Source organism: Heptranchias perlo, chromosome 3 (genome assembly GCF_035084215.1).
Source record: "Heptranchias perlo isolate sHepPer1 chromosome 3, sHepPer1.hap1, whole genome shotgun sequence".
Classification (NCBI taxonomy): domain Eukaryota; kingdom Metazoa; phylum Chordata; class Chondrichthyes; order Hexanchiformes; family Hexanchidae; genus Heptranchias; species Heptranchias perlo.
The window spans coordinates 1,674,320-1,702,215 of record NC_090327.1 but is presented as its reverse complement, the minus strand read 5'-3'; the positions used below and the strand labels follow the sequence as shown (position 1 = coordinate 1,702,215).

General features: G+C 46.1%; 1 protein-coding gene across 1 annotated transcript in view; it reads left to right on the top strand.

Annotated features, from left to right (window-relative positions):
* Positions 1 to 22,324, top strand: part of faim2a (Fas apoptotic inhibitory molecule 2a) — a 71,000-nt gene extending 48,676 nt beyond the window's left edge. Inside the window, exons 11-12 of the mRNA XM_067977536.1 lie at positions 14,108 to 14,161; positions 20,034 to 22,324. Of these exons, the coding sequence (XP_067833637.1) occupies positions 14,108 to 14,161; positions 20,034 to 20,180 (201 nt within the window). The 3' untranslated portion in view covers positions 20,181 to 22,324. The remainder of the gene's footprint in view (positions 1 to 14,107; positions 14,162 to 20,033) is intronic.
* Positions 22,325 to 27,896: the final 5,572 nt, after the last annotated feature.

Sequence of the window (27,896 nt, the reverse complement as noted above, 5' to 3'; positions counted from 1 at the left end):
GTCCGCGCCGGCTGTGAAACGAGCCACCCAGCCTAATCCCACTTTCCCGCATTTGGTCCGTAGTCCTGTAGGTTACGACTCGTCAGGTGCACATCGTGGTATTTTTTAAATGAGTTGAGGGTTTCTGCCTCGATCACCCTCTCAGGCAGTCAGTCCCAGACCCCCACCACCCTCTGGGTGAAAAAATATTTCCTCAGCTCCCCTCCAATCCTTCTACCAATCACTTTAAATCTATGCTCCCTGGTTATTGACCTCTGCTAAGGGAAATAGGTCCTCCCTATCCACTCTATCTCGGCCCCTCATAATTTTATACACCTCAATCAAATCTCCCCTCATCCTCCTCTATTCCAAGGAAAACAACCCCAGCCTATCCAATCTTTCCTCATAGCTAAAATTCTCCAACCCTGGCAACATCCTCGTAAATCTCCTCTGCACCCTCTCTAGTGCAATTACATCCTTCCTGTAATGTGGTGACCAGAACTGTGTGCAGTACTCAAGCTGTGGCCCAACTAGTGTTTTATACAGTTCCAGCATAACCTCCCTGCTCTTATATTCTATACCTCGGCTAATAAAGGAAAGCATTACATATGCCCTCTTAACCACCTTATCTACCTGTCCTGCTACCTTCAGGGATCTGTGGACATGCACTCCAAGGTCCCTCACTTCCTCTACACCTCTCAGTATCCTTCCATTTATTGTGTATTCCCTTGCCTTGTTTGCTCTCCCCAAATGCATTCCCTCACACTTCTCCGGATTGAATTCCATTTGCTACTTTTCTGCCCACCTGACCAGTCCATTGATATCTTCCTGCAGTCTGCAGCTTTCCTCCTCACTATCAACAACACGGCCTATCTTTGTGTCATCCGCAAATTTGTTAATCATGCTCCCTACGTTTAAGTCCAAGTCGTTAATGTGTACCACAAAAAGCAAAGGACCTGCGGAACCCCACTGGAAACAGCCTTCCAGTCGCAAAAACACCCGTCGACCATTACCCTTTGCTTCCTGCCACTGAGCCAATTTTGGATCTAATTTGCAACATTCCCTTGGATCCCATGGGCTTTTACTTTTTTGACCAATCTGCCACTTGGGACCTTGTCAAAAGCCTTGCTAAAATCCATGTACACTACGTCAATTGTGCTACCCTCATCGATCCTCCTTGTCACCGCGTCGAAAAATTCAATCAAGTTAGTCAGACACTAACTCCCCTTAACAAATCCGTGCTGACTGTCCTTGATTACTCCGTGCCTTTCTAAGTGACAGTTTATCCTGTCCCTCAGAATTGATTCCAATAATTTTCCCACCACCGAGGTTAGACTGACTGGCCTGTAATTACTCGGTCTATCCTTCACTCTCTTTTCAAACAACGGTACAATGTTAGCAGTCCTCCAATCCTCTGGCACTATGCCTGTATCCAGTGAAGTTTGGAAAATGATTGTTAAAGCCTCCGCCAATTCCTCCCTGACTTCTTTTAACAGGGATACATTTCATCCGGCCCTGGTACATAGGAACATAGGAACAGGAGTAGGCCATTCAGCCCCTCGTGCCTGCTCCGCCATTTGATAAGATCATGGCTGATCTGTGATCTAACTCCATATACCTGCCTTTGGCCCATATCCCTTAATACTTTTGGTTGCCAAAAAGCTATCTATCTCACATTTAAATTTAGCAATTGAGCTAGTATCAATTGCAGTTTGCGGAAGAGAGTTCCAAACTTCTACCACCCTTTGTGTGTAGAAATGTTTTCTAATCTCGCTCCTGAAAGGTCTGGCTCTAATTTTTGGACTGTGCCCCCTACTCCTAAAATCCCCAATCAGCAAAAATAGTTTCTCTCTATCCACCCCATCTGTTCCCCTTAATTTCTTATAAACTTCGATCAGATCACCCCTTAACCTTCGAAACTCCAGAGAATACAACCCCAATTTGTGTAATCTCTCCTCGTAACTTAACCCTTGAAGTCCGGGTATCATTCTAGTAAACCTACGCTGCACTCCCTCCAAGGCCAGTATGTCCTTCCGAAGGTGCGGTGACCAGAACTGCTCACAGTACTCCAGGTGCGGTCTAACCAAGGTTTTGTATAGCTGCAGCATAACTTCTGCCCCCTTGTACTCCAGTCCTCTAGATATAAAGGCCAACATTCCATTTGCCTTCTTGATTATTTTCTGCACCTGTTCATGACCCTTCAATGATCTATGTACCTGAACCCCTAAGCCCCTTTGGACATCCACTGTTTTTAACTTTTTACCATTTAGAAAGTACCCTGTTCTATCCTTTTTTGATCCAAAGTGGATGACCTCACATTTGTCTACATTGGGCAATACTGTGGCAAATGGAATTCATTCACCTAATCTATCAATATCGCTTTGTAATTTTATGTTTTCATCTACACTGCTTACAATGCCACCAACCTTTGTGTCATCGGCAAACTTAGATATGAGACTTTCTATGCCTTCATCTAAGTCGTTAATAAATATTGTGAATAATTGAGGCCCCAAGACAGATCCCTGTGGGACTCCACTAGTCACATCCTGCCAATGTGAGTACCTTCCCATTATCCCTACTCTCTGTCACCTTTCGCTCAGCCAACTTCCTAACCAAGTCCGTACTTTTCCCTCGATTCCATGGGCTTCTATCTTAGCTAACAGTCTCTTATGTGGGACCTTATCAAATGCCTTCTGGAAGTCCATATAAATAACATCCATTGACATTCCCCTGTCCACTTCTTTAGTCACCTCTTCAAAAAATTCAATCAGGTTTGTCAGGCACGACCTACCTTTCACAAATCCATGCTGGCTCTCTCTGATTAACTGAAAATTCTCGAGGTGTTCAGTCACCCTATCCTTAATTATGGACTCCAGCATTTTCCCCACAACAGATGTTAGGCTAACTGGTCTATAATTTCCCGGTTTCCCTCTCTCTCCTTTCTTAAAAAGCGGAGTGACATGTGCAATTTTCCAATCCAGAGGGACAGTTCCTGAATCGAGAGAACTTTGAAAGATTATAGTTAGGGCATCCGCAATGTGCTCACCTACTTCCTTTAAAACCCTGGGATGGAAACCATCTGGTCCTGGGGATTTGTCACTCTTTTGTGCTATTATTTTCTTCATTACTGTTGCTTTACTTATGTTAATTTTATCGAGTCCCTGTCCCCGATTCAATATTAGTTTTCTTGGGATTTCCGGCATGCTATCCTCTTTTTCCACTGTAAATACTGACGCAAAGTAATTATTCAACATGTCCGCCATTTCCCCATTGTCAATGACAATATCCCCACTTTCAGTTTTTAAGGGGCCAACACTGCTCCTGACCACCCTCTTTTTCCTAATGTAACTATAAAAGTTCTTTGTATTGATTTTGATATCCCTTGCGAGTTTCTTTTCATACTCTCTTTTTGTAGCTCTTACTATCTGTTTTGTGACCCTTTGTTGATCTTTGTATCTTTCCCATTCGCCAGGATCTGTGCCATTTTTTGCCTTTTTGTATGCCCTTTCCTTATGTCTTATACTGTCCCTTACCTCTTTAGTTGTCCATGGCTGTTTTTTTGGCAAGGAGAGTTCTTGCCCCTCGGGTATAAACCGATTCTGTATCACGTTAAATGTTTCTTTAAACATTTCCCACTGATCATCAGTCGTTTTACCCATTAACAGATTTGCCCAGTTTACTGTGGACAGTCTTTGTCTCATCCCATTGAAGTCGGCCTTGCCCAAGTCTAGAATCTTAGCAGCTGATTCACTTTTTTCCCTTTCATACACTACATTGAACTCGATCATGTTATGATCACTATTGGATAGATGTTCACGCACAGTTAAGCCGTTAATTATTGGTGATTTATCCATTTTCAAAGATGCAAATCCCCTTAATACTTCCTCGCTCACTGTTTATCCTATCCAATATTTCACACTCCTCCTCCTTAACTTAAGTTCATCAGAAAAGCGGGAGGGAGGATTAGTGAGCAGAGAAAGGGGAGCGAAGATTGAAAATAACTAAGTGTTGTTTCCACTGTTTGATGCTTCGATACAAAGGGGAATGGACTCAGCATTATTACCAGAAGAGCGAAGAGTGAAATTAGAATACTTTTCCTACGTAGAGGGTTATTAGACCATTGAATGCTTTACCTTAATTCATAGTTTCATTCTGGGGATGTGGGCGTCGCTGGCCAGGCCGGCATTTATTGCCCATCCCTAATTGCCCTGAGAAGGTGGTGGTGGGCCACCTTCTTGAACCACTGATAGCATGTTTGATACAATCGAGTGTCTTGCTAGGCCACTTCAGAGGGCAGGTAAGAGTCAACCACGTTGGTGTGGAACTGGAGTCACATCTAGGCCCAGCCCGGGTAAGGACAGCAGGTTTCCTTCCCTAAAGGACATTCATGAACCAGTTGGGTTTTTACGACAATCCTGTAGTTTCATGGTCACTTCTACTGATTCCAGCTTTTTTTCCCAGAAGTTGGGACTTTAACTTTCCCAACATTGACTGGGACAGCCATAGCTTTAGGGGCTTGGATGGGGAGAAATTTGTTGAGTGTATTCAGGAGGAATTTCTCATTCAGTATGTGGATGGCCCGACTAGAGAGGGGGCAAAACTTGACCTCCTCTTGGGAAATAAGGAAGGGCAGGTGACAGAAGTGTTAGTGAGGGATCACTTTGGGACCAGTGATCATAATTCCATTAGTTTTAAGATAGCTATGGAGAATGATAGGTCTGGTTCAAAAGTTAAAATTCTAAATTGGGGAAAGGCCAATTTTGATGGTATTAGACAGGAACTTTCAGAAGTTGATTGGGAGAGTCTGTTGAGAGGCAAAGGGACGACTGGTAAGTGGGAGGCTTTCAAAAGTGTGCTAACCAGGGTTCAGGGTAAGCACATTCCTTATAAAGTGAAGGGCAAGGCTGGTAGAAGTAGGGAACCTTGGATGACTCGGGAGATTGAGGCACTGGTCAAAAAGAAGAAGGAGGCATATGACATGCATAGGCAGCTGGGATCAAGTGGATCCCTTGAAGAGTATAGAGATTGCTGGAGTAGAGTTAAGAGAGAAATCAGGAGGGCAAAAAGGGGACATGAGATTGCTTTGGCAGATAAGGCAAAGGAGAATCCAAAGAGCTTCTACAAATACATAAAGGGCAAAAGAGTAACTAGGGAGAGAGTAGGGCCTCTTAAGGATCAACAAGGTCATCTATGTGCGGAACCACAAGAGATGGGTGAGATCCTAAATGAATATTTCGCTTTGGTATTTACGGTTGAGAAAGGCATGGATGTTGGGGAACTTGGGGAAATAAATAGTGATGTCTTGAGGAGTGTACATATTACGGAGAGGGAGGTGCTGGAAGTCTTAACGCGCATCAAGGTAGGTAAATCTCCGGGACCTGATGAAATGTATCCCAGGACGTTATGGGAGGTTAGGGAGGAAATTGCGGGTCCCCTAGCAGAGATATTTGAATCATCGACAGCTACAGGTGAGGTGCCTGAAGATTGGAGGGTAGCAAATGTTGTTCCTTTGTTTAAGAAGGGCGGCAGGGAAAAGCCTGGGAACTACAGACCGGTGAGCCTGACATCTGTAGTGGGTAAGTTGTTAGAGGGTATTCTGAGAGACAGGATCTACAGGCATTTGGAGAGGCAGGGACTGATTAGGAACAGTCAGCATGGTTTTGTGAGAGGAAAATCATGTCTCACGAATTTGATTGAGTTTTTTGAAGGGGTAACCAAGAAGATAGATGAGGGCTGTGCAGTAGACGTGGTCTACATGGACTTTAGCAAAGCCTTTGACAAGGTACCACATGGTAGGTTGTTACATAAGGTTAAATCTCACGGGATCCAAGGTGAGGTAGCCAATTGGATACAAAATTGGCTTGACGACAGAAGACAGAGGGTGGTTGTAGAGGGTTGTTTTTCAAACTGGAGGCCTGTGACCAGCGGCGTGCCTCAGGGATCGGTGCTGGGTTCGCTGTTATTTGTTATTTATATTAATGATTTGGATGAGAATTTAGGAGGCATGGTTAGTAAGTTTGCAGATGACACCAAGATTGGTGGCATTGTGGACAGTGAAGAAGGTTATCTAGGATTGCAACGGGATCTTGATAAATTGGGCCAGTGGGCCGATGAATGGCAGATGGAGTTTAATTTAGATAAATGTGAGGTGATGCATTTTGGTAGATCGAATCGGGCCAGGACCTACTCCGTTAATGGTAGGGCGTTGGGGAGAGTTATAGAACAAAGAGATCTAGGAGTACAGGTTCATAGCTCCTTGAAAGTGGAGTCACAGGTGGATAGGGTGGTGAAGAAGGCATTCAGCATGCTTGGTTTCATTGGTCAGAACATTGAATGCAGGAGTTGGGATGTCTTGTTGAAGTTGTACAGGACATTAGTAAGGCCACACTTGGAATACTGTGTACAGTTCTGGTCACCCTATTATAGAAAGGATATTATTAAACTAGAAAGAGTGTAGAAAAGATTTACTAGGATGCTACCGGGACTTGATGGTTTGACTTATAGGGAGAGGTTGGATAGACTGAGACTTTTTTCCCTGGAGTGATCTTATAGAAGTCTATAAAATAATGAGGGGCATAGATAAGGTAGATAGTCAAAATCTTTTCCCAAAGGTAGAGGAGTCTATAACGAGGGGGCATAGATTTAAGGTGAGAGGGGAGAGATACAAAAGGGTCCAGAGGGGCAATTTTTTCGCTCAAAGGGTGGTGAATGTCTGGAACGAGCTGCCAGAGGCAGTAGTAGAGGCGGGTACAATTTTGTCTTTTAAAAAGCATTTGGACAGTTACATGGGTAAGATGGGTATAGAGGGATATGGGCCAAGTGCAGGCATTTGGGACGAGCTTAGTGGTATAAACTGGACGACATGGACATGTTGGGCCGAAGGGCCTGTTTCCATGTTGTAAACTTCTATGATTCTATTTTTCTTTAAACTGAATTCAGATTCTCAAACTGTCCACGATGGGATTTGAACTCATGATCTCGGGATTATTAGTCCTGTAACATAATCACTACACTACCATGCCTCTCTGGAGTACTGGTCTAATACACTACCACAAGCACTATTGAGTCAGGGCTGTAATATAGTTTAAAATGGTATTGGATAAAGTATTTGAAGAGTCGAAAAAGATACAGGGAAATGAGAGGGAGATGGGATCAGTCAACTCCTGTTCAAGCGGAGGCAGTGAATGGCCACCTTCTGTGCCATTAATTTTATGACCGAAACATGATTAGTCCTTCCTCTGGAACCATGAAAATGCCATCTGGAGGAATGTAAATATTCATGAGCACCGCTGCAATTCTTGGGAACAGAAAAAATCTTGAATGCCCAATAAAGTGAGAGATCAATAGATTTTTGTTGGGTCAGGGTTTCAAGGGATATTGAGCAAAGGTGAGGAAATGGACAGAATGAGCCCAACTTCCTTAACTTTTCCCCATAACAAAAATTTCTGATCCCCAGAATCATAGTCATTCACCCCTGTACCATCTCTTCCTGTGATTAGATGTCTACGACTTGTTGACCAGAGGTCACCGGTTACAGTTACTGGCTCAGTACAAAGAGGAGAAGAGTCAATTCTCTCTTAACTCTCAATTCGCTTTATTCACGCCGTTAGATCATATACATATAGCTTATATGTCTGGTTAGATATCGACATGCAGTTTGCACCAGGTTATACAGTTTTATACCCAAACTAGGATCCAAACGCACACCCACTAGGTTTCTCTGACACTCCCTGAGTAGTCACAGAATATAAAGGATAATACCCGAAAAGGAGAGCTGACGCTGGCCAGGCGTTCCGTTCTCTCTCTCTCTCTTTTTCTCTCTCTCTCTCTCTCTTTTTCTCTCTCTCTCTCTCTCTCGACATCATCTCTACGTCCCTGACGTAGGTTCTTCCACTTCCGCGATGGTTGGTCTCCGGAGTCTTCGCTCTGTCTCCACGCCCCAGATTCTTCATGTCTTATCACATCTCCTTTGTCTTTCATAAAACTTAACTAATTCAAACTGGTTCCAGCCAGCTCAGGCCAGCGACTGAACTCAGGTTACTTCAGTTCAAAAGTTGCTTTTGCCTGTGTGTCAGCAGCTCGGAATCTCAGGTTACTTCTGCAGCCCCTGGCCAACAAACTACATACAGTAACCAAGAAACTAGATGTAGAGAAGATGTTTCCACTTGTGGGGAAGACCAGAAGTAGGGGCCATAAATATAAGATAGCCACTAATAAATCCAATAGAGAATTCAGGAGAAACTTCTTTACCCAGAGAGGTGTGAGAATGTGGAACTTGCTATCACATGGAGTAGTTGAGGCGAATAGTGTAGATACATTTAAGGGGAAGCTGGATAAACACATGAGGGAGAAAGGAATAGAAGGATATGGTGATAGGGTGAGATGAAGAATCATAGAAAGGTTACAGCACGGAAGGAGGCCATTCAGCCCATCAAGTCCGTGCCAGCTCTATGCAAGAGCAATCCAGCTAGTCCCACTCCCCCACCCTTTCCCCTTAGCCCTGCAATTTTTTTTCCTTTCAAGTACTTATCCAGTTCCCTTTTGAAGGCCATGATTGAATCTGCCTCCACCACCCCCTCGGGCAGTGCATTCCAGATCCTAACCACTCTGTGTAAAAAAAGTTTTTCCTCATGTCACCTTTGGTTCTTTTGCCAATCACCTTAAATCTATGTCCTCCGATTCTTGACCCTTCCTCTAATGGGAAGAGTTTCTCTCCATGTATTGTATCTAGACCCTTCATGATTTTGAACACCTCAATCAAATCTCCTCACAACCATCTTTGTTCCAAGGAGAACAACCCCAGCTTCTCCAGTCTATCCACATAATTAAAGTCCCTCATCCCTGGAATCATTCTAGTAAATCTTTTCTGCACCCTTTCTAAGGCCTTCACATCTTTCCTAAAGTGCGGTGCCCAGAACTGGACACAATACTCCAGTTGTGGCCAAACCAGTGTTTTATAAAGGTTCATCATGACTTCCTTGCTTTTGTACTCTATGCCGCTATTTATAAAGCCCAGAATCCCGTATGCTTTTTCAACCGCTTCCTTAACCTGCCCTGCCACCTTCAATGATTTATGTACATATACAGCCAGGCCTAAATAGAGTGGATAGGAGGAACCTATTTCCCTTGGCAGTGAGGTCAATAACCAGGGGGCATAGATTTAAAGTGATTGGTAGAAGGATTAGAGGGGAGCTGAGGAAAAATGTTTTCACCCAGAGGGTGGTGGGGGTCTGGAACTCACTGCCTGAGAGGGTGGGAGAGGCAGAAATCCTCAACTCATTTAAAAAGTATTTGGATGTGCACCTGAAGTGCCGTAACCCACAGGGCTACGGACCAAGAGCTGGAAAGTGGGATTGGGCTGGGTGGCTCATTTTTGGCCGGCGCAGACATGATGAGCCGAATGGCCTCCTCCTGTGCCGTAAATTTTCTATGATACTACCTCTCTGTACTTGTACCCCTTATAGAGTTGTGCCCTCTAGTTTATATTGCCTCTCCTCGTTCTTCCTACCAAAATGTATCACTTTGCACCTTTCTGCCTTAAATTTCATCTGCCACGTGTCCGCCCATTCCACCAGCCTGTCTGTATCCTCTTGAAGTCTATCACTATCCTCCTCACTGTTCACTACACTTTCAAGTTTTGTGTCATCTGCAAATTTTGAAATTGTGCCCTGTACACCCAAGTCCAAGTCATTAATATATATCAAGAAAAGCAGTGGTCCCAGCACTGACCCCTGGGAAACACCACTATACACCTCCCTCCAGTCCGAAAAACAACCGTTCACCACTACTCTCTGTTTCCTGTCACTTATCCAATTTTGTATCCGTGCTTCCACTGCCCCTTTTATTCCATGAGCTTCAATCTTGATGACGAGCCTATTATGCGGCACTTTATCAAACGCCTTTTGAAAGTCCAAATACACCACATCAACCGCATTGCCCTCATCTACCCTCTCTGTTACCTCATCAAAAAACTCTATCAGGTTAGTTAAACACGATTTGCCTTTAACAAATCCATGTTGGCTTTCCCTAATCAATCCACACTTGTCCAAGTGACTGCTAATTCTGTCCCGGATTATCGTTTCTAAAAGTTTCCCCACTATAGAGGTTAAACTGGCCTATAGTTGCTGGGTTTATCCTTACACCCTTTTTGGAACAAGGGTGTAACATTCGCAATTCTCCAGTCCTTTGGCACCACCTATCTAAGGATGTTTGGAAGATTATGGCCAGTACCTCTTCAATTTCCACCCTTATCTCCCTCAGCAACCTAGGATGCATCCCATCCGGATCGGGTGAATTATCTACTTTAAGTACAGCTAGCCTTTCTAGTACCTCCTCTATCAATTTTTAGCCCATCCAGTACCTCAACTACAGAACAGTGGGAGGCACTCAAGGGGTTCAGAGTAAACATGTTCCCACAAAGAAAAAGGGTGGGACTGCCAAATCTAGAGCCCCCTGGATGACCAGGAGTATACAGGGTAAGAAAAGGCAAAAAAGGAAAGCTTATGTCAGACACCGAGAACTCAATACTGCAGAAAGCCTAGAGGAGTATAGAAAGTGCAGGGCTGAAATTAAAAAGGAAATTAGGAAAACAAAGAGAAGGCTTGAAAAAATACTGGCAAGTAAAATCAAGGAAAACCCAAAGATGTTTTATAAATACATTAAGAGCAAGAGGATAACTAAGGAAAGAGTTGGGCCTATTAGAGACCAAAAAGGTAACCTGTGTGTGGAGGCAGAAGATGTAGGTATGGTTCTTAATGAATATTTTGCTCTCTCTCTTCACAAAAGAGAGGGACGATGCAGAGATTGTAGTTAAGGAGGAGGAGTGTGAAATATTGGATGGGATAAACATAGTGAGAGAGGAAGTATTAAGGGGATTAGGATCTTTGAAAGTAGATAAATCACCAGGGCCGGATCAAATGTATCCCAGGCAGTTAAGAGAAGCCAGGGAGGAAATAGCGGAGGCTCTGACCATCATTTTCCAATCCTCACTGGCTACAGGCGTGGTGCCGGAGGATTGGAGGACTGCTAATGTTGTACCATTGTTTAAAAAGCCTTGCTAAAATCCATGTAGACAACATCAAACGCATTACCCCCATCGACCCTCCGTGTTACCGCCTCAAAAAATTCAGTCAAAAAGGGAGCGAGAGATAGACCGAGTAATTACAGACCAGTCAGTCTAACATCGGTGACGGGCAAATTATTGGAATCGATTCTGAGGGACAGCATAAATAGTCATTTAGAAAGGCTCGGAGTAATCAAGGACAGTCAGCATGGATTTGTTAAGGGAAGGTCGTGTTTGACTAACTTGATTGAATTTTTTGAGTAAGTACCAAGAAGGGTCGATGGGGGTAATGCGTTTGATGTAGTCTACATGGATTTTGACAAGGTCCCACATGACCGACTGGTCAAAAAAGTAAAAGCCCTTGGGATCCAAGGGAGAGTGGCAAGTTGGATCCAAAATTGGCTCAGTGGCAGGAAGCAATGGGTATTGGTTGACAGGCGGTATGGAATGGTTGACGGCTGTCATGGATAGAGGATTGGTTAACTAACAGAAAACAAAAAGTCGGGATAAAGGGGTCATTTTCAAAATGGCAATCTGTAACTAGTGGGGTGCCATAGGGCTCAGTACTGGGGCCTCAACTATTTACAATATATATCAATGACTTGGATGAAGGAACAGAGTGTCTTGTGGCCAAATTTGCTGATGATACAAAGATAGGTGGAAAAGCAAGTTGTGATGAGGACACAAAGTGTCTGCAAAGGGATATTGACGGGTTAAGTGAATGGGCAAAAATTTGGCAGATGGAATATAATGTGGGAAAATGTGAAGTCATCCACTTTGGGAGGAAAAATAAAAAAGTAAAATATTATTTAAATGGAGAAATACTACAAAATGCTGCGGTACAGAGGGATCTGGGTGTCCTCGTACATGAAACACAAAAAGTCAACATACAGGTGCAGCAGGTAATCCAGAAGGCAAACGGAATATTGGCCTTTATTTCTAGGGGGATGGAATATAAAAGCAGGGAAGTCATGCTACAACTGCAGGCTGCTGGTGAGACCACACCTGGAATACTGCGTACAGTTCTGGTGCCCTTATTTAAGGAAGGACATACTTGCATTGGAAGCAGTTCAGAGAAGGTTCACTAGGTTGATTCCGGGTATGGAGGGGTTGTCTTATGAGGAAAGATTGAACAGGTTGGGTCCATACTCATTGGAGTTTAGAAGAATGAGAGGAGATCTTATTGAAACATACAAGATTCTGAGGGGACTCGATAGGGGAGATGCTGAGAGGATGTTTCCCCTCATGGGGGAATCCAAAACTAGGGGGCATAGTCTCAGAATAAGGGGTCGCCCGTTTAAGACGGAAATGAGGAGGAATTTCTTCTCCCAGAGGGTCGTGAATCTTTGGAATTGTTTACCCCAAAAAGCTGTGGAGGCCGAGTCATTGAATACATTCAAGGCTGAGTTAGACAAATTTTTGATCAGCGAGGGAGTCAAAGGATATGGGGAAAAGGGCAGGAAAGTGGAATTGAGGTAAAAATCAGATCAACCATGATCTCATTGAATGGCGGAGCAGGCTCGAGGGGCCGAATGGCCTACTCCTGCTCCTATCTCTTATGGTCTTATGGTGTTTTTGAAACTGTTTCCAGTGGGGCTCTGCAGGGCTCAGCACTAGGTCCCTTGCTTTTTGTGGTATATATTAATGATTTGGCCTTGAATGTGGGGGGCTTGATCAAGAAGTTTGCAGATGATACAAAATTTGGCCGTGTGAGGAGGAAAGCTGTAGACTGCAGGAAGATATCAGGTGGCAGAAAAGTGGCAAATGGAGTTCAGTCCAGAGAAGTGTGAGGTAATGCATTTGGGGATGGGCAAAGAAGGTAAGGGAATACACAATAAATGGGAGGATACTGAGAGGTGTAGAGGAAGTGAGGGACCTTGGAGTGCATGTCCACAGATCCCTGAAGGTAGCAGGACAGGCAGATAAGGTGGTTAAAAAAGGCATATGGAATACTTTCCTTTATTCGCCGAGGCATAGAATATAAGAGCAGGGAGGTTATGCTGGAACTGTATAAAACACTGGTTAGGCCACAGCTTGAGTACTGTGTACAGTTCTGGTCACCACATTACAGGAAGGATGTAATTGCACTAGAGAGGGTGCAGAGGAGATTTACGAGGATGTCGCCAGGGCTGGAGAATTTTAGCTATGAGGAAAGATTGGATAGGCTGGAGTTGTTTTCTTTGGAACAAAGGAGGATGAGGGATGATTTAATTGAGGCGTAGAAAATTATTATTGGACTAGATTGAGTGGATAGGGGGCATAGATTTAAAGTAATTGGTAGAAGGATTAGAGGGGAGCTTAGGAGAAATTTTTCACCCAGAGGGTGGTGGGGGTCTGGAACTCACTGCCTGAAAGGGTGGTGGAGGCAGAAACCCTCAACTCATTTAAAAAGTACTTGGATGTGCACCTGAAGTGCTGTAACCTACAGGGCTACGGACCAAGTGCTGGAAAGTGGGATTAAGCTGGATAGCGCTTTTCCGACTGGCATGGACACAATGGGCCGAATGGCCTCCTTCTGTGCAGTAACTTTCTATGATTGTATGATACATCTTCATTTAGTACCTTGGCCATGCACGCTGCCTCTATGAGTAGATCTCATTTTTGGTCCCTAATCGGCCCCAGCCCTCCCCTTACTACCTGTTTACTATTTACATGCCTATAGAAGACTTTTGGATTCCCTTTTATGTTGGCCGCCAGTCTATTCTCATACTCTCTCTTTGCCCTTTTCCTTTTCCACTTCCCCTCTGAAGAGGGGAGGGCGGAGGCTCGTCTGGAGTATAAACACCGGTATGGACCTATTGGACCGGGTGGCCTGTTTCTGTGCTGTACATTCTATGTAATTCTATATAGATGGAATCTGACCATCACCTCATACAGCAGGAAGGAGTGGGTTTAGTGGGTAAAATGACTGTCACTGGTTGCATGCTGGCAGTCTGGTCCTATCTCAAACCACGTGACTTCCCCCCACCCCAGAAAGGAGCATTACGAGTAAGTGATGAAACCAAGGAGTTTATACTGTGAAGAGCAGGTCCACACTAACTGATTACTGTCCCTCTTGAATTTCAGCTCCCCTGGTTACAGACCTTTTATGCCGGACTTGGAGCCATCGCCTTCACTCTGGTAAATAAATATGGTTTTCTATTTTTTTGTTCCAGAGCCTGCAGCAACAGGAGAGTGTTCAAGAAGCCGAGAGGGTTAATCCCAATTTTCCAGTGTGGTCCTATCCTGTCTGTGGGGATTGGGAGGATGTAGTGGTGCTACTGAACCTCTAGGGCCCGGGATCCATTACAGTCCCAAAACTGTTTCTCTTTCATTCATTTCTTGCACAGGATGTCTGGGCAATTGGGGTGTCGGGAGTCCTGGGGCAAAGGAACATCACCACACAAGGTGCTGGAGGACTGGGGAGAGTCCCAGGACTGGGGAGAGTCCGAGGAACCCCATCGCAGTTCTGGTCAGTCCCAGCTTGAGCGCTGTGTCCAGTTCTGGTCAGTCCCAGCTTGAGCACTGTGTCCAGTTCTGGTCAGTCCCAGCTTGAGCGCTGCGTCCAGTTCTGGTCAGTCCCAGCTTGAGCACTGTGTCCAGTTCTGGTCAGTCCCAGCTTGAGCGCTGTGTCCAGTTCTGGTCAGTCCCAGCTTGAGCGCTGTGTCCAGTTCTGGTCAGTCCCAGCTTGAGCGCTGTGTCCAGTTCTGGTCACCGAGACACAAGGGAAATATCCAACCACTGGAGGCAGAGCAGAGAAGAGCCACGAGGCTGGTCCCCAGGGTCAGGGTCTGAGTTATGGGGAAAGGAGTTGTCTGAGAGGTGATCTCCGAGAGAGGCTCAAGATTGTCAGCCGGAACTGGACACAGTGCTCAAGCTGGGACTGACCAGAACTGGACACAGTGCTCAAGCTGGGACTGACCAGAACTGGACACAGTGCTCAAGCTGGGACTGACCAGAACTGGACACAGCGCTCAAGCTGGGACTGACCAGAACCGGACACAGCGCTCAAGCTGGGACTGACCAGAACCGGACACAGTGCTCAAGCTGGGACTGACCAGAACTGCGATGGGGTTCCTCGGACTCTCCCCAGTCCTCCAGCTCAGTGGGCAGCACTCTCCCCTCTGATTCAGAGGGTTCGTGGGTTCAAGTCCCACTTCAAAGACTTGAGCACAAAATCGAGGCTGACATTCTACTGCAGTACTGAGGGAGTGCTGCACTGTCAGAGGTACTGTCAGAGGTACCGTCATACGGATGAGACATTAAACCGAAGACCCGTCTGCCCCCTCAGGTGGACGTAAAAGATCCCACGGCCCCCATTTGAAGAAGAGCAGGGGAGTGTCCCAGCCAATATTTATCCCTCAACCAACACTTTTAAAACAGATGTTCTGCTCATTTTTTTTTATTTGTTTATGGGATGTGGGCACCGCTGGCAAGTCCATCCCTAATTGCCCTTGAGAAGGTGGTGGTGAGCCACCTTGAACTGCTGCAGTCCATGTGGTGAAGGTTCTCCCACAGTGCTGTTAGGAAGGGAGTTCCAGGATTTTGACCCAGCGACGATGAAGGAATGGCGATATATTTTCAAGTTGGGATGGTGTGTGACTTGGAGGGGAACGTGCAGGTGGTGTTGTTTCCATGTGCCTGCTGCTCTTGTCCTTCAAGGTGGTAGAGGTCGTGAGTTTGGGAGGTGCTGTCGAAGAAGCCTTGGCAAGTTGCTGCAGTGCATCCTGTGGATGGTGCACACTGCAGCCACGGTGCATCGGTGGTGAAGGGAGTGAATGTTTAGGGTGGTGGATGGGGTGCCAATCAAGTGGGCTGCTTTGTCCTGGATGGTGTCGAGCTTCTCGAGTATTGTTGGAGCTGCACTCATCCAGGCAAGTGGAGAGTATTCCATCACTCTCCTGACTTGTGCCTTGTAGATGGTGGAAAGGCTTTGGGGAGTCAGGAGGTGAGCCACTCGCCGCAGAATACCCAGCCTCTGACCTGCTCTTGTAGCCACAGTATTTATGTGGCTGGTCCAGTTAAGTTTCTGATCAATGGTGACCCCCAGGATGTTGATGGTGGGGGATTCGGCGATGGTAATGCCGTTGAATGTCAAGGGGAGGTGGTTAGACTCCCTCTTGTTGGAGATGGTCATTGCCTGGCACTTGTCTATCTCGTTTTGGGGTGCACCTCCCAAACCCTCGACCTCTACCACCTAGAAGGACTAGGGCAGCAGGCACGTGGGAACAACACCTCCTGCACGTTCCCCTCCAAGTCACACACCATCCCGACTTGGAAATATATCGCTGTTCCTTCATTGTTTTTGGGATCTTGCTGTGCGCATATTGGCTGCCGTGTTTCCTACATTACAACAGTGACTACATTTCAAAAGTACTTCATAAGCTGTGAAGCGCTTTAGGACTTCCTGAGGGTCAAGGATGTCACTGAGCGGCTGCAGAACATTCTGGGGGAAGGGGTGGGTGAACAGCCAGAGGTCGTGGTCCATATCGGTACCAATGACAGGTAGAAAGAGGGATGAGGTCCTGCAGGCAGATTTTAAGGAGTTAGGAAAGAGATCAACAAGCAGGACCTCAAAGGTAGTAATCTCCGGATTACTCCCGGTGCCACACGCTAGTGAGTATAGAAATAGGAGGATGGAGCAGATGAATGCGTGGCTGAAGAGATGGTGCAGGAGGAGGGCTGTCGATTCCAGGGGCATTGGGACCAGTTCTGGGGAAGGTGGGACCTGTACAGGCCGGACGGGTTGCACCTCAACAGAGCTGGGACCAATGTCCTCGCGGGGAGGTTCACTAGTGCTTGGGGGAGGGTTAAAACTAATTTGGCAGGGGGATGGGCACCAGGATGTAGCATTGGAAAGGAGAAACAAGGGACACAAAAGATCAGGGGAGAAAGATAGCATTGAAGCAAATAATAGTACAGTATTAGGTGGGATCAGACTAAGAGAGAGTACAAGAAAGTCTAAGATTGTTTTACAGTGCACGTGTGTAAACAAGGTTGGTGAGCTTTAGGCCCAAATAATCACATGGGAATATGATGTCGTGGTGATAACAGACCTGGCCCAAAAAAGGGCAGGATTGGGTACTAAATATTCCTGGATACAAGGTGTTCAGGAAGGATAGGGAAGGAAAGAAAGGAGGGGGGAGGGGTGGCAGTATTGATTAAGGAGAATATTGCAGTACTGGAGAGAGAGGATGTCCTGGAGGGGTCAAGGACAGAATCTATTTGGTTAGAGTTAAGAAACAATCGAGGTGCCATTACACTACTGGGTGTATTCTATAGGCCACCAACTAGTGGGAAGGAGATAGAGGAGCAAATTTGCAGGGAAATTACAGAGAGGTGCAAAAGCCATAGAGTAGTGATAATGGGGGACTTCAACTATCCTAATATAGACTGGGACAGTAATATAAGGGGCAAAGAGGGGGAGGAATTTTTGAAGTGTGTTCAGGAGAACTTTCTTGACCAGTACGTTTCCGGCCCAACGAGGAAGGAGGCATTGCTGGACTTGGTTCTGGGGAATGAGGCGGGCCAAGTGGAGCAAGTGGCAGTGGGGGAGCGTTTAGGGAACAGTGATCATAGTATCATAAGGCTTAGAATAGCTATGGAAAAGGACACGGACCACTCTAAAGTAAAAATACTCAATTGGAGGAGAGCCAATTTCAGTGAGATGAGAACAGATCTGGCCCAGGTAAATTGGAATCAAAGATTGGCAGGCAAAACTATAATCGAACAATGGGCGGCCTTTAAAGGGGAGATGGTTCGTGTACATTCCCACGAGGGAGAAAGGTAAGGCAACTAAAGCCAGAGCTCCCTGGATGACAAAAGAGATAGTGAGTAAGATAAAACGGAAAAAAGGGGACATATTACAGATGTCAGATTGATAACCAGGCAGAATATAGAAAGTTCAGAGGGGAAATGAAAAAGGAAATAAGAGGGGCAAAGAGAGAGTATGAGAATAGACTGGCGGCCAACATAAAAGGGAATCCAAAAGTCTTTTATAGGCATGTAAACAGTAAACGGGTAGTAAGAGGAGGGTTGGGGCCAATCAGGGACCAAAAAGGAGATCTACTCATGGAGGCAGAGGGCATGCATCTGTCTTTACCAAGGAAGAAGATGCCAGAGTTTCAGTAAAGGAAGATGTAGATGAGATACTGGATGGGCTAAAAATTGATAAAGAGGAGGTACTAGAAAGGCTAACTGTATTTAAAGTAGATAAGTCACCCGGTCTGGAGGGGATGCATCCTAGGTTGCTGAGGGAAGTAAGGGTGGAAATTGAAGAGGTGCTGGCCATAATCTTCCAAACATCCTTGGTGAGATAGTTCTTAGAAACGATAATCTGAGACAGAATTAATAGTCACTTGGACCAGTGTGGAATAAGAAAAGAAAGCCAGCACGGATTTGTTAAAGGCAAATGGTGTTTAACTAACTTGATAAGAGTTTTTTAATGAGGTAACAGAGAGGGCCGATGAGGGCAGTGCAGTTGATGTGGTGTATATGGACTTTCAAAAGACATTTGATAAAGTGCCACATAATAGGCTTGTCATCAAAATTGACGCCCATGGAATAAAAGGGACAGTGGCAGCATGGATACAGAATTGGCTAAGTGACAGGAAACAGAGAGTAGTGGTGAACGGTTGTTTTTCAGACTGGAGGGAGGTGTACAGTGGTGTTCCCCATGGGTCGGTGCTGGGACCACTGCTTTTCTTGATATATATTAATGACTTGGACTTGGGTGTACAGCGAGGCGGATAGTAATAGACTTCAAGGGGATATAGACAGGCTGGTGGCATGGGCGGACAATGTTCAGGATCTCCTGAATGTTCAGGGCAGTCTGTAAACACCATGTATTGTTCTATATGTATAAATGCGTAGGCTTCAAGGAGATCCTGAACATTTACCTGAGGAAGGAGGAAGTCTCCGAAAGCTTGTGAATTTAAAATAAAATTGCTGGACTATAACTTGGTGTTGTAAAATTGTTTACAATTTATAAATAGAGGCATAGAGTACAAAAGTAAGGAAGTTATGATGAACCTTTATAAAACGCTTGTTCGGCCACAACTGGAGTATTGTGTCCAGTTCTGGGCACCGCACTTTAGGAAAGATGTGAAGGCCTTAGAGAGGGTGCAGAAGAGATTTACTAGAATGATTCCAGGGATGAAGGACTTTAGTTACGTGGATAGACTGGAGAAGCTGGGGTTGTTCTCCTTGGAACAGGGAAGGTTGAGAGGAGATTTGATAGAGGTGTTCAAAATCATGAAGGATCTAGACAGAGTAGATAGAGAGAAACTGTTCCCATTGGCAGAAGGGTCAAGAACCAGAGGACATAGATTTAAGGTAATTGGCAAAAGAACCAAAGGTGACATGAGGAAAAACTTCTTTACACATTGAGTGGTTATGATCTGGAATGCACTGCCCGAGGGGATGGTGGAGGCAGATTCAATCATGGCCTTCAAAAGGGAACTGGATAAGTACTTGAAAGGAAAAAATTTGCAGGGCTACGGGGATAGGGCGGGGGAGTGGGACTAGCTGGATTGCTCTTCCATAGAGCCGGTACGGACTCGATGGGCCGAATGGCCTCCTTCCGTGCTGTTAACTTTTCTGTGATTGGCACTATAGAACTGCAAGTCTTTCTTTAAATTAAACAGTGGAAGTGGGACAAGAGAGCACAGGTTCAAACTAGTGAAAGGTAACTTTAGGGCTGATACGGGGAAATTCTTCACGTGGAGAGTGATCCACATTTGGAATGGAGACCAGGCAGAGTGGGGGAGGCAAAACTAGGCAATCATTGAAGAAACAACTAGACGCAGCAATGGGGGGATTGGGGAGGGGGTGGGTGTAAGGTTGTTCTGGGTAGATGAAGTAAGATGGGCCGAATGGCGCCTCTCCTCGTGTGAAATAGTGGTGCATGGGAGACGCCAGGGCCTGTGTTCACAGGTGAAAGGTGCATTGTACGTTCCTGCCGTTCAGTTGCCACGTTGACTTTGTCTTTTATTTTCCTCGGCTCCTCTCGCAGTTCCTGGCTTACGACACGCAGCTCCTCCTTGGAAACAAGCGTTACTCCCTGAGTCCCGAAGAACACGTGTTCGGAGCCCTCTGCCTCTACATAGACATCGTCTACATCTTCATGTTCCTCCTCCAGCTCTTTGGGAGCCGGGATTGAGCAGCTCGTTCCCAGCGATTTTATATCTTGTTTTCAGCTGCATTCTGTATTTTTTTTTTAAAAAGAGTTGTTTTGTTTTATATTTGGATCGTGTTTGAAGCGGCTGTAGCCCTTCCCCTCGCTCCCCTCTCCCCGAGGTCTCTGACCATTTCAGCCCCCTTTGGCCAATTTCCTGATCTCGGATGCACAATTACTAAGTTTTTAGTCCCAAACCCCGTGGCAGTGTTTCCTTTAAATCATTGTTCATGTTCCTCTACATTCGGTCCAGGGCAGGTGCTTTTATTATCATAGTAGGTACAGCACAGGAGACGGCCATTTGGCCCATCGTGCCTGTGCCGGCTCTTTGAAAGAGCTATCCAATTAGTCCCATTCCCCTGCTCTTTTCCCATAGCCCTGTAAATTTTTTCCCTTCAAGTATTTATCCAATATATATCAGAAAGAGCAGCGATTCTAATATCGATCCCCGGGGAACACCAGTATATACTTCCCTCCAGTCTGAAAAACAACCGGTCACCACTAATCTCTGCTTTCTGTCCTTGAGCCAGTTATGTCGAGGTGTAATGTAGCAGAGCCCCGTCAGTGGTGCTTGTCTGGGTTGGGTTGACCTTTAACAAACCCCTCTCGGAATCGACGACGGAACACACTCTTAAACCCCCCTCGGAATCAGTGCCAGTGGATCATTCAAACCTCTGTCGTAAAACTGACTTAAGTTTCCAATGTAGAAACGCGGGGTGGTACAGCTCCAGCTCAGTTATATCTTTATGCTTCTCTTTTTTTTCATGCCACTTCCTCCCCCTACCCCGGCCGCAAAGATGCTTACTCTTGCCTGGTGCAGGTGTGCAGGCACCAGACACCCTCTGGTATCACACTCAAGTGGCCCAGACACCCTATTTGACCGGGACAGGCATCACGGCTGTGCTTGATCGTACCCTCGCCTGATGTCCACGCAAATACACTTTCCGGCCTCCGCCGGGGGTCGGTCGGATAGTGATAATTTCTGGAAACCTTGGCCAATTTTCTCTCTTTCTTCTCCCCCTCCCCCCCCCCCCCCCCCCACCGGACCATCCCAGTGCACGGGCACTGAGGCCAAATCTATTGCCCCCGGTTACCAACACCTAACTCCGCAGAGACTGGGGACGGGACCCATGTGGCTCAGTTCCACTCAGTTACTTTTTTTTTATTATTAATAACAAAAGCTGGATTTCAGCTTCAACCTTTCAAAGTGTACAGAGATTACCCTAAGTTATTATAAATTATTGTTTGTATTTTCGGTGTGATAAAGCAGGTCCTCGGGCTCCCTTGTCAGCCTGGTTGGATTCTAGTCGTGTTCAGCTTTGTATATATCTATATCTATATAGATATATATATGTATACTTATAAGTATATTTTCTACTACAGATGGGCAGTTTCAGAAGCTGCAAAGTGGGTTCAGTATTTGAGCATGTGGGCGTAATGGACCCTATGATAAAATAGCACCAGAACCGTGTCCCCTTCCCCAGCTGTTTGACTCGGCACTGTTTCCAGTTCCCTAACTGACGTTCGGTGCCCTGCCCTCTCGCCTCCTGCCCTCTCTGCTCCCACCCACCGCGGGCTGACCACTGGCTGATTCCACCCCATCTGCGCTCTGGGAGCAGAAATGGCAGCGGCTTGCTTGCAATGTGTCGTGGCCCGTTTGTTTTTAAAGTCTCCCCTCCCTCGTTCGCTCTGCGCTGCCACCTCTGACCCCACCGCGGAACCCCGAGCCCACGGAGAGGGAGAGTCGGCCATGGAACCGGGCAGTTTGGCTGCGTTTGCCGTCACCCTTGTGCCTGCCGCTTTGCCATTTAATGACGGGACAGCCGTATTTCTAAAGTGGGCGAGTCAGCAGCTTCAGCTCACCACCGACTGATGTACAGGAGCTTTGACGAGTTCCCCCCTCCCTATCTCCCCCTTCCCCTCCCTCCCTCTCCCCCACCTGAACCTGGCTTCATCCTGAAGCTTAACTTTCAGTGAACAGTTTGAATAATTTTTTTTTTAAAAAGGGGGATTCGCTCTCCAGGAATGAGGAGACTCAGACATTGTATTAATGTGAAATCTGTGACAGTATTCTCTGAATTCCTGTAACCTTTGTGCTCTTCCACTTAAATATTGTTACTGCCTTTTCAGTTGGTCTCAAAGCTTCTTTCTTTCATCAAGTTTCTAGAGGGATAGAATTGAAAAGCAGGGAAGTTATGTGAAACTTGTATAGAGCCTTGGTTAGACCACAGTTGGAGTATTGTGAACTGTTCTGGAGAAGGTGCAAAAAATTTTTACAAGGATGATACCAGAGTTGTGAGGTTATACTTATCAGGAAAGGTTGAACAGGCTGGGGCTCTTTTCACCAGAAGAAGAGAAGACTGAGGGGTGACCTGATCGAGGCCTTTACAATTATGAGAGGGTTTGATAGGGTAGACGTAGAGAAGATGTTTCCATTTGTGCGGGAGACCAGAACTAGGAGTCATAAATATAAGATACAGTGACGGACAGGAAAAAAAGCTCTGGTCCATCCAGCTTGGCCCACACAATTGCAATGCCTTGTGTATCACAATATACACACTCCCCACCCAAAAACGTGATCTCCTGGGAGAAGCGAAAAACCAGATTAAACACCCAGGCCAATTTGGGGATCACATCTGGCCTCTCCGACCCCCACCCAGGCAATCGAAACTGGTCCAGGGGGTCAGTCTGGCCCTGATAATTCTATGCGGTACCTACCTTTTCTACGAGGTGATCTCAGCCCCAACCAGAAACAGGTCCAACTCTCACTCCAAGGAATTCAGCGTCCACTGCATGGTCACTAATAAACCCAATAGGGAATTCAGGAGAAACTTCTTTACCCAGAGAGTGGTGAGAATGTGGAACTCGCTCCCACAAGGAGTAGTTGAGGCGAATAGAATAGATGCATTTAAGGAGAAGCTGGATAAACACATGAGGGAGAAAGGAATAGAAGGATAGGCTGATAGGGTTAGGTGAGGGAGGGAGGAAGCTCATGTGCAGCATAAACACCAGCATGGACCGAATGGCCTGTTTCTGTGCTGTACATTCTGTATGTAGTTTATTTTCACTCCGGAAGGTGCCGACTGCCACTGGGCTACAGTCGCACTGCGTAGTCCAGCATCATCTCGCTTTTCGCATTCTATGTGAAGGTCAAGTGGCTATTTGACTGTGGGAGGCATCGCAGGTGGTGCCTGATCCTTTCTCCAGCGCAGCTTGGTGCAGAGCAGGATCAGGAAATTGGGCTGGCGTGTCCCCTTTCCGCGGCCCAGGGAGGCTGAGGCCCATTGCAGCTCCTCTGTCACCGCCCCCGCGACGATCAGTGAATTCAACACAGGTTGGGGTTTCGACCTGGGGCCGTTTGGCTGGAATGACTTAGTTCCACCACGTTTACCAACTGCGCCAATCGATTCCTGATCAATCCAGGACTTTCTAAGTCCTCACTAATTTCATCCTGTATTGTGGTGTTTAGAAGTTTACCCGTAACCAAAGTAAGACTAGCTGGCCTGTAACTTCCGGGGGTGTCATGGACCTCGATCAACGCAACAGGTCTCGTATATGTCACTTTATCAAGGTCGAGTCTATTACCACCACTATGGTGGAACTAACATAATCTGCTATTGCCACCAACAGGAAGTGGAAGGACAGTACTCGCCCAACCCTTTGTCTGGAATGTGTAATTTGATCGAGTCATTGTCAGGTAGGCGATAGCAGTCAAATAATGCACAGCACTAACACTACTGATTGCAGAGAATTGACAGTGCAAGTACCACTGATTTCAGAGAATGCACAGCACTAACACTACTGATTTCAGAGAATGCACAGCTCTAACACTACCAAGCTCAGCTGGGAAAAGGCAAGGCCATGGAGGGATTTCAACACAAGGATGAGAATTTTACAACGGAGGTGTTGATAGACTGGGAGCCAATGTAGGTCAGTGAGTACAGGGGTGATGGGTGAATGAGATTTGCTGCGAGTTAGGATACGGGCAGAAGAGTTTTGGACGAGCTCAAGTATATTGAGGATGCAAGAGGGGAGGCCAGACAAGAGAGCATTGGAATAATCGAGTTGGAGCTAACAAAGGCATGGATTGGGCTTTCAGCAGCAGAGGGGTTGAGACAGGCAATGTTGTTGGAGGTGGAAGTAGGTGTGATGGAGAAGATAATGGGGTCAGAAGCTCAGCTCAGGGTCAGTTAGGTTGCCGAGGTTGCGAACAGTCTGTTTCAGCTGTGACCGTGGCCACAGAGGGGGGAGGAATCAGCAGCGAGGGAACAAAGTTTGTGGCGGGGACTGAAGACAATGTCTTTGGTCTTCCCAATATTTCATTGGAGGAATTTACAATTCATCCAAGACTGGATGTCGGATAAGTAGTCTGACAACACAAAGACAGGAGGTGGTGGAGAGAAGTGGTGGTGAGAGCTGGATGTCGTCAGTATACATGTGGAATCTGACAACATGTCTTCCAACGATGTCGCCAAGGGGCAGCATGTAGATGAGAAATAAGAGGGGGCCAAGGATAGATCCTTGGGGGACTCCAGAGGTAACGGTGCGGGGGTGGGAAGAGAAGCCATTGCAGGAGCTTCTCTGGCTGCAACAGGATAGGTAATAGCGGAACAAAGCAAGGGCATTGCTAGGTTGCTAAGGGAAATAAGTGTGGAAATAGCAGAAGTACTAGCTGTAATCTTCCAATCCTCCATAGACACAGGAGTGGTGCGAGAGGACTGGAGAATTGCAAATGTTACACCCTTATTCAAAAAAGGTGTAAGGATAAACTCAGCAACTATAGACCAGTCAGTTTAACCTCGGTGGTGGGGAAGCTTTTAGAAACAATAATCCAGGACAAAATTAATAGTCACTTGGACAAGTGTGGATTAATAAAGGAAAGCCAGCACAGATTTGTTAAAGGCAAATAGTGTTTAATTAACTTGATTGAGTTTTTTGATGAGGGCAATATGGTTGATGTGGTGTATAAGGACTTCCAAAAGGCGTTTGATAAAGTGACATAATAGGCTTGTCAGCAAAATTGAAGCCCATGGAATAAAAGGGACAGTGGCAGCATGGATACAAAATTGACTAAGTGACAGGAAACAGAGGGTAGTGGTGAACGGTTGTTTTTCGGACTGGAGGGAGGTGTACAGTGGTGTTCCCCAGGGGTCGGTACTAGGACCACTGCTTTTTTTAATATATATTAATGACTTGGACTTGGGTGTACAGGGCACAATTTCAAAATTTGCAGTCAACACAAAATTTGGAAGTGTAGTGAACAGTGAGGAGGATAGTGATAGACTTCAAGAGGATATAGATAGGCTGGTGGAATGGGCAGACATGGCAGAGGAAATTTAATGCTGTGAAGTGAGAGGTGATACATTTTGGTAAGAAGAATGAGGAGAGGCAATGTAAACTAAAGGGCACAATTCTAAAAGGGGTGCAGGAACAGAGAGATCTGGGGGTGTATGTGCACAGGTCGTAGGAGGTGGCAGGGCAGGTTGAGAAAGCGGTTAAAAAAGCATACGGGATTCTGGGCTTTATAAATAGAGGCATAGAGTACAAAAGCAAGGAGGTTATGTTGAACATTTAAAAACACTGGTTAGGCCACAGCTGGAGTATTGTGTCCAATTCTGGGCACCGCACTTTTGGAAGGATGTGAAGGCCTTAGCGAGGGTGCAGAAAAGATTTACTAGAATGATTCCGGGGATGAGGGACTTCAGTTACGTGGATAGACTGGAGAAGCTGGGATTATTTTCCTTGGAACAGAGAACATTGCGAGGAGATTTGATAGAGGTATTCAAAATCATGAAGGGCCTAGACAGAGTAGATAGAGAGAAACTGTTCCCATTGGCGCAAGGGTAGCAAACCAGAGGACATAGATTTAAGTGATTGGCAAAAGAACCAAAGGCGACATGAGGAAAAACCTCTTTACACAGCGAGTGATTATGATCTGGAATGCACTGCCTGAAAGGGTGGTGGAAACAGGGTCAATTTTGGCTTTCGAAAAGGAATTAGAAAGGTACCTGATGGAGAAAAATTTGCAGGGTTACGGGGAAGGAGTGGGACTAGCTGGATTGCTCTTGCAGAGAGCCGGCACGGGCTCAATGGGCCGAATGGCCTCCTTCTGTGTTGTAACCTTTCTATGATTCCCACTCAGCTGGATGACGGAGAGGTGTTGGAGAAGGATGATGTGGGTAACTGTAATTTAAAAACTACTGAAATAAAGATGAGGAGGGAGAGTGCACCACGGCCAGTCACTGAGGACCTCAAGGGACTTTGATTGGGGCTAAATCCTGACAGGAGAGGTTCAAACATGAAGTTGGGGGAAAGAGGGCCGACAGGTATGGGGCTAATGGATAGCAGCATTGCCTTCCATTCCACAGCTGTGGATAACACACATTGTCTTGTGGAATACAGGTGATAGGGAATTGCAGGCAACACAAACTACACAGAGCCTCCTCTTCACTCCTACAGCTGCCCTGCCAGTTGAGTTCTGTGTATCGATGAATTGCTGCTCCTCCTCCTTCTCTTCATTTAAGAGAAAGAGATCACAAGATATACATGAGGGAGGCCATTTGGCTCGCCTTAGAATCATAGAAAATTTACGGCACAGAAGGAGGCCATTCGGCCCATCGTGTCCGCGCCGGCTGAGAAACGAGCCACCCAGCCTAATCCCACTTTCCCGCATTTGGTCCGTAGCCCTGCAGGTCACGGCTCTTCAGGTGCACAGCCAGGTATTTTTTAAATGAGCTGAGGGTTTCTGCCTCTCCCACCCTCTCAGGTAGTGAGTTCCAGACCCCCACCACACTCTGGGTGAAAACATTTTTCCTCATTTCCCCTCTAATCCTTCTACCAATCACTTTAAATCTATGCCCCCTGGTTATTGACCCCTCCGCTAAGGGAAATAGGTCCTTCCTATCCACTCTATCTAGGCCCTTCATCATTTTCTACACCTCAATCAAATCACCCCTCAGCCTCCTCTGCTCCCAGGAAAACAACCCCAGCCTGTCCAATCTGTCATCAGAGCTAAAATTCTCCAGTCCTGGCAACATCCTTGTAAATCTCCTCTGCACCTTCTCTAGTGCAATTACATCCTTCCTGTAATGTGGTGACCAGAACTGTACACAGTACTCAAGCTGTGGCCTAACCAGTGTTTTATACAGTTCCAGCATAACCTCCCTACTTTTATATTCTATGCCTCGGCTAATAAAGGAAAGTATTCCATATGCCATTTTAACATCTTATCTACCTGTCCTGCTACCTTCAGGGATCTGTGGACATGCACTCCAAGGTCCCTCACTTCCTCTACACCTTTCAGTATCCTCCCATTTATTGTGTGTTCCTTTGCCTTGTTTGCTCTCCCCAAATGCATTACCTCACACTTCTCTGGATGGATCTCCATTTGCCACTTTTCTGCCCATCTGACCAGTCCATTGATATCTTCCTGCAGTCTACAGCTTTCCTCCTCACTATCAACCACACGGACAATCTTTGTGTCATCCGCAAATTTCTTAATCCATGCCCCCTACATTTAAGTCCAAATCGTTAATGTGTACCACAAAAAGCAAAGGACCGAGCCCTGCGGCACCCCACCGGAAACAGCTTTCCAGTTGCAAAAACACCCGTCGACAATTACCCTTGAATCTGCCTTGAATCAAGTGTTGATCCTCTTTGTGTGAAGAATAACTGGCTGGTTGGCTCTTTTTCGGCTGCCAC